This window comes from Salvelinus sp. IW2-2015, linkage group LG15 (genome assembly GCF_002910315.2).
Source record: "Salvelinus sp. IW2-2015 linkage group LG15, ASM291031v2, whole genome shotgun sequence".
NCBI lineage: Eukaryota > Metazoa > Chordata > Actinopteri > Salmoniformes > Salmonidae > Salvelinus > Salvelinus sp. IW2-2015.
Genome location: NC_036855.1, coordinates 4,963,793 through 4,977,986, shown reverse-complemented (window position 1 = coordinate 4,977,986; position 14,194 = coordinate 4,963,793). Strand labels below are relative to the sequence as shown.

The 14,194-nt window shown below is 44.1% G+C and overlaps 3 protein-coding genes across 3 annotated transcripts in view; all 3 read left to right on the top strand.

Moving 5' to 3' along the window:
- frmd3 (FERM domain containing 3) overlaps positions 1–7,735 on the top strand; it is a 137,485-nt gene extending 129,750 nt beyond the window's left edge. The window contains 1 exon segment of the mRNA XM_070446892.1: positions 849–7,735. Within this exon segment, the coding sequence (XP_070302993.1) occupies positions 849–1,540 (692 nt within the window). The 3' untranslated portion in view covers positions 1,541–7,735.
- Positions 7,736–8,408: 673 nt separating this feature from the next.
- On the top strand, positions 8,409–13,207 carry LOC111974794 (uncharacterized). The gene is made up of 5 exons (XM_070446865.1): positions 8,409–8,479; positions 8,716–8,752; positions 8,971–10,222; positions 10,382–11,840; positions 13,118–13,207. The coding sequence occupies exons 1-4, from the start codon at positions 8,409–8,411 to the stop codon at positions 10,522–10,524; spliced, it is 1,503 nt and encodes a 500-aa protein (XP_070302966.1). The 3' UTR covers positions 10,525–11,840; positions 13,118–13,207.
- The window catches only part of LOC139028767 (F-box/LRR-repeat protein 7-like), a 40,078-nt gene continuing 37,069 nt past the window's right edge, over positions 11,186–14,194 (top strand). Inside the window, exons 1-5 of the mRNA XM_070446864.1 lie at positions 11,186–11,204; positions 13,089–13,259; positions 13,467–13,630; positions 13,760–13,914; positions 14,070–14,147. Coding sequence (XP_070302965.1) covers positions 11,186–11,204; positions 13,089–13,259; positions 13,467–13,630; positions 13,760–13,914; positions 14,070–14,147 — 587 coding nt within the window. The remainder of the gene's footprint in view (positions 11,205–13,088; positions 13,260–13,466; positions 13,631–13,759; positions 13,915–14,069; positions 14,148–14,194) is intronic.

Here is a 14,194-nt window from a genome sequence, read left to right as displayed (position 1 = left end):
TCTGTGTTCTAGTGTTGGAGTCTGTTCTTTGTTCTAGTGTTGGAGTCTGTTTCTGTGTTCTAGTGTTGGAGTCTGTTCTGTGTTCTAGTGTTTGGGTCTGTTCTGTGTTCTAGTGTGGAGTCGTTCTGTGTTCTAGTGTTGGAGTCTGTTCTGTGTTCTAGTGGTTGGAGTCTGTTCTGTGTCTAGTGTTGGAGTCTGGTTCTGTGTTCTAGTGTTGGATCTGTTCTGTGTTGTAGTGTTGGCAGTCTGTTCTGTGTTCTAGTGATGGAGTTTGTTCTGTGTTCCTAGTGTTGGAGGTCTGTTCTGTGTTCTAGTGTTTGGAGTCTGTTCCTGGTGTTCTAGTGTTGGAGTTTGTTCTGTGTTCTAGTGTGTTCTGTGTTCTAGTGTTGGAGTTTGTTCTGTGTTCTAGTGTGTTCTGTGTTCTAGTGTGGGAGTTTGTGGTTAATGGCCTCTTACGTCTTCTTTATCGTCAGTTATTATTGCCATTACTTTCTAAACAGACGCACACACACACACACAACCAACACACACACACACACGCACCGCACGGCACACACACACACACACATGCACACACACACATACGGATGCACGCACAAGGATGCACAAACACACCGTAGTGATCTCAGGGAGTGGCTGAAAGAGCAGGGGCACCCAATGACAGCTATTTTGTAGCTCAGAGGAGCCAGCCAAGCTGTAGGATGACGACATTCTCCAGTCAGTTAATCTCCAGATTTATTTTACAATCAGCTATTGGGTTTGACATGAAACTCGATAGCCTATCACTGAACTCAATAGGGTAAATAAGTGGATACGATTAAGTGAATATCGGCTCTCTCTTTTTACAGGACTACTGGCTCTGAAGGACTCTGTTCACTTGTCTCCCCTGAAGCCATCTACCACCCCCACGGAACGAGAGCTAGAGTGGCTGGAGGGCTCTGCTCTGGGGCAGCGCAAGGAGGAGGCCCCTACCAGGGCTGGGGGGGAGGCAGATGGACAGGAAGAGGATGAGGAGGAAGAGGAGGAAGAGGAGACGAGTGGAGTCCTGACCATCTCTGAGTTGGTGTACAACCCCTGTGCCAGCATGCTGCCCACGCCGGTGGACGACGGCCAGGGAGGGGTTGACCTGCTGTTCCAGAGCCCCATCCAGAGCCCTGCTCGCCTGCTGAGAGAGCTACATGCTGACCCTGACATCCAGGCCCAGCTGGTGGCCGAGAGGGTGCGTGACCGTGCCTTCGAGCGTGCACGTGTGGTGGGAAGGAGCATGCTAGGTAGCGGGCTTCGCCTCCTGACGAGGAATGAGCGGGTGAACACGTGGGTGCTGAGCGCGGTCCGCCTCATCGCCATGGTGGTAGGGGTGCTACTGGTTGCCGTACCGATGCTGCTGCTGCTGCTGGAGTCGGACATAGACGTGTCGTTTTTGCACGAGATCAGGCAGACACCGGAGTTTGAGCAGTTCCACTACGAGTACTACTGCCCGCTGCGCCGCTGGRTCCTCTGTAAGATCAGCATGGCCATGGAGAGGCTGGGATGGGACTGAAGAGGAGAGGAGACACAGGAGTGGAAAGAGAAATGGACGAGTAGGAAGAGGAGGGAAGTTGAGGGAGGGTTGCTTTCACTCTGTACCATGTTTCTGTCTGCTCGCTCCTGATGCTGACAAGCTGATGGGTATTGGTTGTGATTGGACAGTGATTTTCTAGTAGGTACAAGACAAATATGTCTCTGGAGCTCATTTGATTGACTCTTCTCTTCATAACAGAGTCAGTGATTGATCCCAGACACTGTCAGTAATGGCGGAGTGGGCTGGACAGAGRGAGAACATAGATCTGAGAGCAACCCTGTATCACTGGCAACATAACAGCTACAGCCTATAGATAGATACACTACATGACCAAAAGTATGTGGACACCTGCTTGTCGAACATTTCATTCCAAAATTATGGGCATTAATATGGAGTTGGTCCCCCCTTTGCTGCTATAACAGTCTCCACTCTTCTGGGAAGGCTTTCCACTAGATGTTGGAACATTGCTGCGGGGACTTGCTTCCATTCAGCCACAAGCACATTAGTGAGGTCGGGCACTGATGTTGGGCAATTAGGCCTGGCTCACAGTCGGCGTTCCAAWTCATCCCAAAGGTGTTAGATGGGGTTGAGGTCAGGGCTCTGTGCAGGCCAGTCAAGTTCTTCCCCACTGATCTTGACAAACCATTTCTGTATGGACTTCGCTTCGTGCATGGGGGCATTGTCATGCTGAAACAGGAAAGGGCCTTCCCAAAACTGTTGCCACAAAGTTGGAAGCACAGAATCTTCTAGAATGTCATTGTATGCTGTAGCATTAAGATTTCCCTTCACTTGAACTAAGGGGCCTAGTCCTGACCATGAAAAACATCCCCAGATCATTATTCCTCCTCCACCAAACTTTACAGTTGGCACTATGCATTCAGGCAGGTAGCGTTCTCCTGGGATCCGCCAAACCCAGATTCGTCCGTCAGACTGCCAGATGGTGAAGAGTGATTCATCACTCCAGAGTCGAATGGCGGCAAGCTTTACACCACTCCAGCCGACGCTTGGCATTGTGCATGGGGATCTTAGGCTWGTCTATGGATGGAAACCCATTTCATGAAGCTCCCGACAAACAGTTCTTGTGCTGACGTTGCTTCCAGAGGCAGTTTGGAACTCGGTAGTGAGCACTCGGTGGTCCCGTTCTGTGAGCTTGTGTGGCCTACCACTTCGCGGCTGAGCCATTGTTGCTCCTAGACGTTTCCACTTCACAATAGCAGCACTTACAGTTGACCRGGGCAGCTCTAGCAGGGCAGAAATTTGAAGAACTGACTTGTTGGAAAGGTGGCATCTTTTGACAGTGCCACGTTGAAGGCCACTGAGCTCTTCAGTAAGGCCGTTCTACTGCCAATGTTTGTCAATGGACATCGCATGGCTGTGTGCTCGATTGTATACACCTGACAGCAACGGGTGTGGCTGAAATAGCCCAATCCACTCATTTGAAGGGGTGTCCACATACTTTTGTATATATAGTGTATATATGTATATTTACAACAAAAAAATGAATATTGATYAAAATAAATCTTTAAAGTTCTTTTTAATGTTTTGTAAAAAATAAATGTGATGCAAAGTATTTCAGGAATTTTTCAGTCAGAGGATCTACTTACAAGTTTATTGAAGCTATGGGTTGGGGGTCAAAGTCAACTATTTTTAAAGACTACTGTCACTCGACTTGACTGGTAGCACCGTGGGTTTTACTACAAAGATATAGCACAATCTTTTACAACACAGATGAACTGTTTCAGATTCTCTGATGTCATTGGAGTCAGGTGGCACAGGTTTGGTTAACTGTCTGTTTGTGTTGAACTAAATGTGATATTATTGAAGGTTTCAGTCAGTCTCCTGGCAAGTGGATTTGAGAGTTTTAACATAAAAGTTGTAATATGTGATGTTAGCAACAGTAGAAYACAGTGCCTTTCGGAAAGTATTCAGACCCCTTGACTTATTCCACATTTTGTTAGGTTACAGCCTTATTCTAAAATTGATTAAATCGTTTTTTTCCCTCATCAATCTGCATACCATGCCCAATAATGACAAAGCAAAAACAKGTTTTTAGAAATTGTTGTTAATTTATTAAAAATAAAGAACAGAAATATCACATTTACATGATTATTCAGACCGTTTAGTCAGTACTTCGTCGAAGTACCTTTGGCAGCGATTCTTTAGGTGCCTTTTGGCAAACTCCAAGCGGGCTGTCATGTGTGTTTTACTAAGGAGTGGCTTCCGTCTGGCCACTCTACCTGATTGATAGAGTGCTGCAGAGATGGTTGTCCTTCTGTAAGGTTCTCCTATCTCCACAGAGGAACTCTAAAACTCTGTCAGAGTGACCATTGAGCTCATGGTAACCTCCCTGACCAAGGCCCTTCTACCCCGATTGCTCAGTTTGGCCTGGCAGCCAACTCTAGGAAGAGTCTTGGTGGTTCCAAACGTCTTCTATTTAAGAATGATGAAGGCCACTGTGTTCTTGGGGACCTTCAATGCTGCAGAATTTTTGGGGGTATTCTTCCCCAGATCTGAGATCAATTCCTTCGATCTCATGGCTTGGTTTTTGCTCTAACATGCACTGTCAACTGTGGGACTATATATAGACAGGAGTGTGCCTTTCCACATCATGTCCAATCAATTAAATTTACCACAGGTGGACTCCCATTAAGTTGTAGAAACATCTCAAGGATGATCAATGGAAACAGGATGCACCTGAGCTCAATTTTTTTGTCTCATAGCAAAGGGTCTGAATACTTATGTAAATAAGGTATTTCTGGTTTTTATTTTTGTTAAATTTGCAAACATTTCTAAAAACTGTTTTCACTTTGTCATTATGGGGTATTGTGTGTAGATTGCTGAGGATTTWTATTTATTTAATCCWTTTTAGAATAAGGCTRTAACSTAACAAAAGGTGGAAAARGGCAAGGGGTCTGAAAACTTTCCGAAGGCACTGTATATCTAATGGTCAGTCGGAACTGAAATGCCAGGCTGTAAAAAAAAGGAAAGTCATTCATGGCTGTTATTTTATGATTGTAGTGGTTGACCAATAAGATGATGCATTAGTAAGATATTGGGGAAGTATCGTGGCAGATGATTGGTAAGTGATGGTTTGAATGGGAGGGCCGTACAGCTGTCAGTCTAATATCTACTTATTACAGTAATATTGAGAGAAACAGCTGTTTGTTTGGGAAAAACATGTTCAGATTAATTGGTTGTGAGTGAAAGATAATACAGGATGATTACATGAACAGAATTCTGATCAGCCGAAATAGCAAAATACACTTAATGGCCAGTTTATTAGGTATACCCATCTAGCCCCCAGAACAGCCTRAATTCTTCAGAGCATRGAAATGTTTCTCAATTGATATCAAGGGACCTAACRTGTGCCAGGAAAACCTTCCCCACACCATCACACCACCGCCACCAGCCTGTACCGTTAACACCAGGCAGGATGGGGCAATGGACTCATGCTGCTTAAGCTGAATCCTGACTCTGCCATCAGCATGATGCAACAGAAACCGTGATTCGTCGGACAAGGCAATGTTTTTCACTCCTCGATTGTCCAGTGTTCATCATCGCGTGCCCACTGGAGCTGCTTCTTCTTGTTTTTAGCTGATAGGAGTGGTGTGGTCGTCTGCTGCAGTAGCCCGTCTGTGACAAGGACCGATGAGTTGTCCATTCTGAGATGCCGTTCTGCACACCACTGTTGTACTGCGCTGTTATATGCCTGTTTGTGGCCCCGCCTGTTAACTTGCACGATTCTTGCCATTCTCCTTCAACCTCTCATCAATGAGCTGTTTTCGCCCACAGGACCTCCGTTGACTGGATGTTTTTTGTTGTCGCACCATTTTCGGTAAACCTTAGACACTGCCAAGCGTGAAAAGCCCAGGAGGCCGTCCATTCTTGAGATACTGGAACCAGCGCACCAAGCTCCTACGATCATAGCACGCACAAAGTCACTTAGGGCACTGGTTTTGCCCATTCTAACATTCAATGGAACAGTAACTGAATGCCTCCCTGCCTGTCTGCATGCTTTATACAGCAATGTAGGAGCGAATCATTTTCGTGAACGGGGTKAACCTAATAAACTGGCCACTGAGTGTATATCAATTTGGACCGTATTCTCAGGAAAGGACATACGCACGTTGAATTATGTCTCTGTGTGTGCAAACACAATATGATCTAAACAAACACCACATTGAAACACACAACTTACTTTATAGTCGTAAACATTTTGTGAATATAAAATATCCTTTAATTAACCCTATCATTATATCTCAACAGGTTTGTAGCCATAAATGTCAGTTCAATTCTGTATCTTTATTCTCTAACACACAGGCACTGACTCATTGTCACAGCTCAATCTTCTGGTCCCAATTTACAAGTACTCTAATGACCCACAATGTATTTAACTCGTCTGCAGTACTATAGGATGACCACAGAAATCACTCTCATTACCCCTATTCTATTAGCCACAGTGTAATCATCAAATGTGTTTTCATGTTAATAAACAATAACGTTATGCGTAACCAGCTTTAAACAGTGGGCTGAACCAAGGAGATGTTCTCTCACGGCACTGACTTCAAAACATACTTGTCTGCTTTTTCTCAGAGACATTACACACTTCAAGGTACACCCCCCCCCACACACACACACACACACACACAAGTATAACACAATGTATAGGCCTAATGTATACACATGTACAAAAAGACATGCCCTAGCGTCAGTACATTGTTAATAGGCCACACCCTTTAGTGGGCCTGACCTCACTCATGCCGTGGATGAGCTCTGAACTGCAGACTGCATGCCTTCGTCTGTAAATACTGTTATATAGAGAAAAGCCAATCGTGGTGCAGAACTTTCTTTCTTGGTGTCTTTCCCTTGTAAGCGACCCATGTGTAGGTTACCTTCCAGCTTAGATGCATGCACGACATCCATATTTTAGCAAGGACAGTGGGTAGTGCACAGAATAACCTCGAGTGGCGTTGTGCAAGGTGTAGGGCGTTTTCAGTTCAGCGTTCGTTATTCTGAAAGCCACTAGAAGCCAATTGTACGCCTGAAATTTTTGGGGCATTAAAAGAAGCCAATCAGATGGCAAGAAATTAAATKATATAATGGTGGTCAGATGAAATGCATAATGAAACCAGTGATCATGTAGAACCATAAACCAGTTTAGCAGATTCATTTGATTTAAATCCAGCACGTTTGATACTGCATTTCAYAACATGGGGACTATTGTCCATTTGGAATTGTGTCTCAAGTAGAATAGGTTGCTTTTATGTGTCTGTGACCATAAACATAGCTAGATGTCTAACACCTGACCTTATTGCTAACAGATGTCACTGATGATGTTAGCATGGACACACACATCATGTTATCCATATCATAACAAGTCGGCCTATGACAAAGGCCGTGGTATTCTGTGGACGATAAAGTTCTGAAGCCCAATAACACCGTAGCATTATCCTTTGTATTATCTATTTCTCAGCCTTTCTATAATGTTTTCTTAGCAGGGAAACTGCCCACAATGAAGCTCTTTTATTTGAGCTACAGAACATGTTTAGTTTGTTTTTAATGTTTTTCAATCAGTGTTTTAGGACTAAGAGTTGAAAGTACCGTGCTAGTGATAAAGCTATGTCATCACAAGTTGAAAGACTGAAATGCAATTTATACACTGCTGATTTGGCCATCAAGACTGCTCGGCACAAATACTGTGATTAAAAAACAACATGCAATCACATGAGTTGATGTCATACGTACCACCCACTTTCTCTTAAGTGATCTGATTTAAAAAATGCAAAATGGATGAAGATCGTCCAGGTGTATGACACGTATATGCAAACCTGTAAGACATCACATGGTACAGATGGAAGGAGATGTTCTTTCATAGATTATTTCGATGTTAAATGGGCATGTAACGTGTTTTGCACGGATAGCAGCGTTACCCTCCGTAGCTGTTTGTTGTTATCAGTTCGTAGGACTTGTTTTTGTTATTCGGTCTCTTTTAAAACAACTCTGGGAGTAATTGAAAAAAAGAGCAAGTTTTCAGTTGTTTTACCACTGCTGGAACACAAAGCCTTATRAACTTTGTAAAGTGAATTTTGAATGTTTGTATGTTCAAAGAAAAACAAGGTTGTTTTATATGTTATTACTGCCACAATAAAGCCCCCAAATGAATATATATTGAAATATGGTGTACTGTTAAGTTAATTAATTTATTGAACATAAAAGAGCATGTACACTTTTGAAATTAGCGCGACCTTCAATCAGAAAACATATCACGATATTTTAATAATATTGGCAAATAAGATTAATTAAAGGTCCAATGTAGCCATTTTTATCTCAATATCAAATAATTTCTGGGTAACAATTAAGTACCTTGCTGTGGTTGTTTTCAATAAAAAAAATTCAACAAGAATAGCTACTTAGCAAAAAGCAACGACTGTCTCATTATTTTCACAGTATTATCCCAACCTCAAAGTGTGGAAATATATATAAAACACAGGAAAATCATGTTTTTGACTGCACTGGGCCTTTAAGCTTGTGGTTTATGTGGACTGTACATTGAAATACAAATTCTAAAACCCATTTTGTTTACCTAATGCCTATGTAACCCTACCCTATGGTGTATACTGTACGTGACTAGTGCGTGGTGTGACCCGGTTGTTTAAAAGGAGATTGTACACAGTAAATGCAGAGACATTTTCTTTCTTTCTTGGTATGATGAGTAAATCAACATGTCAATAACTTAGCTAAAGAACATAATGTAATCTAAAAGGATAAAGAGCACAGGCCTCGGTATAAAAGTGAACACACAGTGCTCTTGCAGTCAACTATTATTGTCAAGGAGTTAAATAAAGGTATGAATGACCTCAAGTGTCGCTTCTCAGATTTCACAGTCCATAGTCTCCGTATCGTGGTCTTGCAGAGTAGGTCTATTTATGTGGTTGACTATGCCTGCATTATTAATGTGGAAACAATATTGTTTTTACTATAAAGCATTGTCCTTTGAAAGCATGCATTTACTTTCTCTATGAGGGTATACATTTGTATTTACATTTGTCGCTATGGAGACACTGGCCAAGCCCTGTAGTGGGCTGTCTCTCGCTGCAGTCTCCCTTGGTGAGTAAGTATGTGTCTTGTTTCTATAACAACGTTTGTGTGAGCAGCGCAGCAGCTGAAGGACCGGAGTGGAGAGACTTCTGGGTAAGAAGCTATTCTTATAGCAAATGATAGCAACAAGTAAACATTTATATGGCAAACCACTTTCATTTGAATATGTGTGTAGGCTACTAGTTTCGTGTCTGTACTTCTGGTCTGTTGATTCTACTTAAGTGCATAGATGGCATACAGTATGTTTACAACCTTACAACCAAGGCTGTAGTACATTGAGTTTATCTCACTGTCTGTCATTTTGATTTCAGCATGGGTATGATTGGAGGGCCAACGAGGAGCARCGAAAGGACGGGACGGTGGGAATGCAGACAGGATCAGATGGTGTAGTTCACATGATCCTGGGTGTGGCCACAGGGTCAGAGGGTGTAACCAGCGGGTCAGAGAGGAGTGTGGTCCTGGGTCTAACAGTGAGTGTTAGCAGAGGGAGTTCTCTGGAGATGGATCCCGGTCTCCTGGAGGACTCACTCCTGACTGAGCAGCAGAAGCTACGCCATGTGTTGGACTGGGCTAAGAATTTCCTCGGGACCAGTCAGGATGGGCACAATCTCAGCAGAACCTCCCCTTCCTCCCCGCGTTTKTACTCTACTTCAGCTGCGCCTCGACTCGAGGTCGATGGAAGAGCTGCTGTCTGCCCCCTTGGAACCTTTCACAATCTTGTCAGAAGCAGAAGCGTGAGAGAAAATATGGTAGGCCAATCAGAGCCTCTGACCAGGCTTCCATACACCACCCCACTGCCCTGCCACACTCTCTCCCACACCTCAGGTGGCCGTGAGTTTTCTGGGCCTGAGTTTAAAGAGAACCCTGGACATAAGGAGCTGGTCCTGTCCTCTGGGCCACAAGAGGATAACAATGACCAACCACGTTTCCTTGGTCTAGACAACCSTCAGGCAGACCAGACTACCCACAAACCAATAGCTCCTCAACCTGAGGGGAGAGATGGTGTTTCCATCAGTGAGAGCCTAAGAGACAGAGACAGTACCGTTACAACCTGTTGCTCCTCAGTGGACAGTGACACTATCCTATGGTTGCCTGGATATGGTCCTTTATCCAGAACCCATGACCTCATATCAAGGGAAGGGGGTTGTGGAGAKAGAGAAGACAGAGTTTTGGGAATGCAGGAACACGAAGAGGAGAAGGCGGTGGCGGAGAAGGAGGACCCAAAAACAGGCCTTGAGGGAACCAGTAGTATCATACCTTATGAATCCTGTAGGGTCGCACTAGAGGGTGAACATCTAGATTGGGGAGCCAACGGCTGGGTGTCAGAGGGCCTGAGTGTGTATGAGGAGTATCTGCTGTGTGTGTCCCGTTTGGACCACCTCAGAACAGAGCAGAACCAAGCACCTGCAGAYGTCATGACCCTACCTGCTGACCAAACGGCTGACCCTTCTGAGCAACCTCTGAGTGCTGAGCTGTTGGTTGCTAAGCAACATGTCCATCAGGACATCCACAACGAGGGGAGGCGTGCACCATTCAAGAGTTCAGAAGTGAAGAACGGTAGAGGTATGTCTCTAATATAGGACCAGCATCCTATTCAGACGTGAAATAAAACATACATACCTTACCTAGCGATGACGTACACACTCATTACATACAGCTCTGTGCGTTGTAGAGACCGTGCCATGATATCTCTGGGTGTGTTCTTTGTTTGCCTTTGGTCAGTGATGCAGCCCAAGAGCAGCGGAGGTCAACCTGGTGTCAGGAGTCAGGCTCGTGTCAGAGGTCGCGGTCATTCCTGGAGGTTCTGGGAAAGGTCAAGCCTCTGCTGGTCATCCTTCACTCATGGAGAAGTGCTGCCACGGTAACATCTCTCATGAGAAATGCTGCCACGGTAACGTCTATCATGAGAAGAGCTGCCACGGTAACATCTTTCATGAGAAGAGCTGCCACGGTAACATCTTTCATGAGAAGTGCTGCCATGGTAACATCTTTCATGAGAAGAGCTGCCACGGTAACATCTTTCATGAGAAGTGCTGCCATGGTAACATCTTTCATGAGAAAAGCATCTGCGAAATGGCATAACACAATTTTTTGTAAAAAATGTAAGTGAGTACTGGCACTTTTTTCATTCCACTAAGAGCACTGGAGGCTGCCCTGTGGCAAGTCACACTCAAAGGGAGTCACACTGCCATCTGTAGTCTATCAGCGGGACTGCACCTGCACTCAGAAAGACATCAGCATGCGTGTATTCGTTAGTGTACAAAAGCTGAAGAACATACACACRTCCAGGTAGTTTCCGCAGGTGATGGAGTTGTAGGTAAACTCATGGAAAACAGGAAGGAAAACACTGCACACTGCTGCTCATGCTCCCAGGTGAAATTTATTTACAACGTTTCCACCCTTAGGTCTTCATCAGGCATCCCAGGTGGGGGTGKAAGGTCCTATATATAGGGGCTGTACTCATTAGTGCACACCATGGTAAAGCGTAGCAAAACATTTTGCAACAGACAAAGTTTTGCAGTGATAATGGGCATTGGGGCGGCAGGTAGCCTAGTGGTTAGTGTTGGACTAGTAACTGGAAGGTTGCAAGATTGAATCCCCGAGCTGACAAGGTAAAAATCTGTCATCCTGCCCCTGAACAAGGCAGTTAACCCACTGTTCCTAGGCTGTCATTGAAAATAAGAATTTGTTCTTAACTGACTTGCCTAGTTAAATAAAATTTAAATTATTGGAGAAGTTCAGGTTAGTCCCTCCCTGTTTTCACCCTTTTGCTTCCATTTAGTTCCTAGTTAATAGCCTGACCTCTAGAGATTGTATTTATTTATTTTTATTTAACCTTTATTTAACTAGGCAAGTCAGTTATTAAGAACAAATTCTTATTTACAATGACGGCCTACCAAAAGGCTAAAGGCATCCTGCGGGGACGGGTGCTAGGATTATTTTTATTTTTTTTAAATATATTAAGACAAAACACACATCACGACAAGAGAGACAACACAACTCTACATAATACTGTAGCCAGACAGATGAGATGAACTGTCACTGCCATCTCCCTCCTTTGGCTGCAGGTCCCAGCTCCCCAACAGACCCCACTCAGCAGGTGTAGTGTCTAAACGGACGTCCCCATCTGAAAGTTCTTATTCTGGACCCAGAACACCAGCAGCACTTCAGCTCCCCCTGGGTGAGCACAGCAGAGACACCTGCTACGCTAGATTACTATATCACTGATGCACATTATAATGTATGTGGAACAGTTTATAGTATATCAAATCTTAGTTTATAGATACCCTTTTTATCTGTAGTATACTGTCTAACTAAACCCTTTATCAAGTGTAATTACCACAGTAATAGATAAACAAGTTCATTAAACCAGTATTGTTATAACTCCAAGTAGTCACCAATTATTACAGAACCCTGTTTCTTAGAACGCAAAGTTATACAAGAATCCAGAATCCAGAATGCAGGGCATACAAGGTTGAAGAAGTTACATAATGCATGTTATGTTTTTTGGGGAAACTCAAGATCTTGGTTTGAAATTAATTTCGCCCCTCACAACCTCGCAATAGTCATAAGACTCTTCACGGATTTAGACAGAATGAGAGCGAGATTACACTCACACACACACACCCAGACACATGCACACACACACACCCAGACACATGCACACACACACAGGACAACGCCCACACGCACACAACACCACACACACACACACCACACACAACACACACACACACACACACACCCAACACACACACCACACCACAAACCCATACATAATCCACAACCCACAAAATACTCGGTTCCTACACACAACACATTCACTATTCACACTACATTGCAAACACAGCACACACACACACACACACACACCACACCCTTATGTTACAGGTCTTTCATTTGTATTTCCTGTTTTTGTTTTGCTCCACTGTTGGCTTTGCTTCCTGTTCTTTAGTTTGTTGTGGGGTTTTTTCTTTTGTTTGTCCTCTTCTTGGGAACATTTTGTGGGGCACTCCATGTGGGTGTCTTTAGGTCCATTTTTTGTTGCTAGTCAATCTTTAAGTGGACACCCACCATAACTGGTATGTTGTTCTTGTATCTGTATCTAACAATGCCTGATGTAAAGCATTTTTGTACAATCTTTAGGTCAGTGCCTGGTGCAATATCCAATTGCAACTAATATTCCTGTTGACCTAGGCTCTCAAACTGGTGCAGTATAGATGCATTTCTTATACTGTATTTCATTACTGACCGTTAAAACCAGTCCCAAACAGCTTGAGCACATCTGTGTTATGTACATCTGTGGGTCTGTGTGTTGAGTGTAGTGTACTGGTGTGTGTGTTGTGTGTACAGTAGTGTACTGGTGTGTGTGTTGAGTGTAGTGTACTGGTCTGTGTGTTGAGTGTAGTGTACTGGTCTGTGTGTTGAGTAATCAGTAGAATACACTCTCTCTCCCAGCCTGTAGGGGGCTGTGTACAGTGGCTGTCTCTCCCTGATGAGGTATGGTTATCCATACTGTCACTCCTGCCACACAGAGATCTGTCTACAGTGGCCCAGGTCTGCCTCCACTTGCTCCGACTGGCCAATGACCACACACTATGTAAGTCTCTGAGGAAGTGAATGAACGAGTGAGTGAGGTGTGTGGGTCTTCCTCTGTCCCCAGCTGTCCCCTAGTAAGACTCTCTGGAGAAACAGGAGTTAACGAGAGCTGTGAAATCACACACACACACACACAAACAACAGTATACCCATAATACTTATATCAAAGTAAAAATGTTTMATTATTTCAAACTGTATTTCTCTTTAGGGCAGGTTGTTAGTGTGGAGAACAGCTCATCTTTAACTGACCAATGGCTGAGCAGTGTGGGCRGGCGTAATCCTCGAAGCCTGACTATCTACAGGTGCAGCGGACTGTCAATCACCCCGAGCGGACTAGAGGAGTTTTTCAAACTAAGTCAAGCCTCTCTGGAGGTAGTTTTAACCCGTCACCTACTGTATCAACTGCTGTGTTGTACAGAAAGATCGAGAACTGTAATAATGTGAAGGAAACAAAAACACAGTTATTTTTGTCCCGTTGTGAGACCTGTTCATTGGCTACAGGTGCTGAGTGTGACAAGCTGCAGTGGGCCTGGTCTCCATGGTGACCTGGTGCTGACTCTGAGTGGTCAACACTGTGATCACATGACCTGTGTGGACGTCAGCTGGAGCGGAGCGACTGACACGGGCATCAAAGCACTGACTGACACCTGCACTGGGTAGGCCGTAGTGCCATTACCATCATTAACACATGTTTAATGTAAAAATGATCACATTTGATGATATCGCAGTTTGATGTTGTTACATAACGATATGCGTTTATCAAGGCTTTCAGATAACATGAAATAACATGGCTTATGACTCATGTCTGCAGCCTGAAGACTGTTGTTCTCAATGGTTGCCAAGTTACAGATGAAGCCCTGAATGCCCTCGTCATAAGATGCAGAGACAGGTGAGTTGCAAAAAAGTGTGGAAAAGGCTTTTGTACTTTGGTGTGTG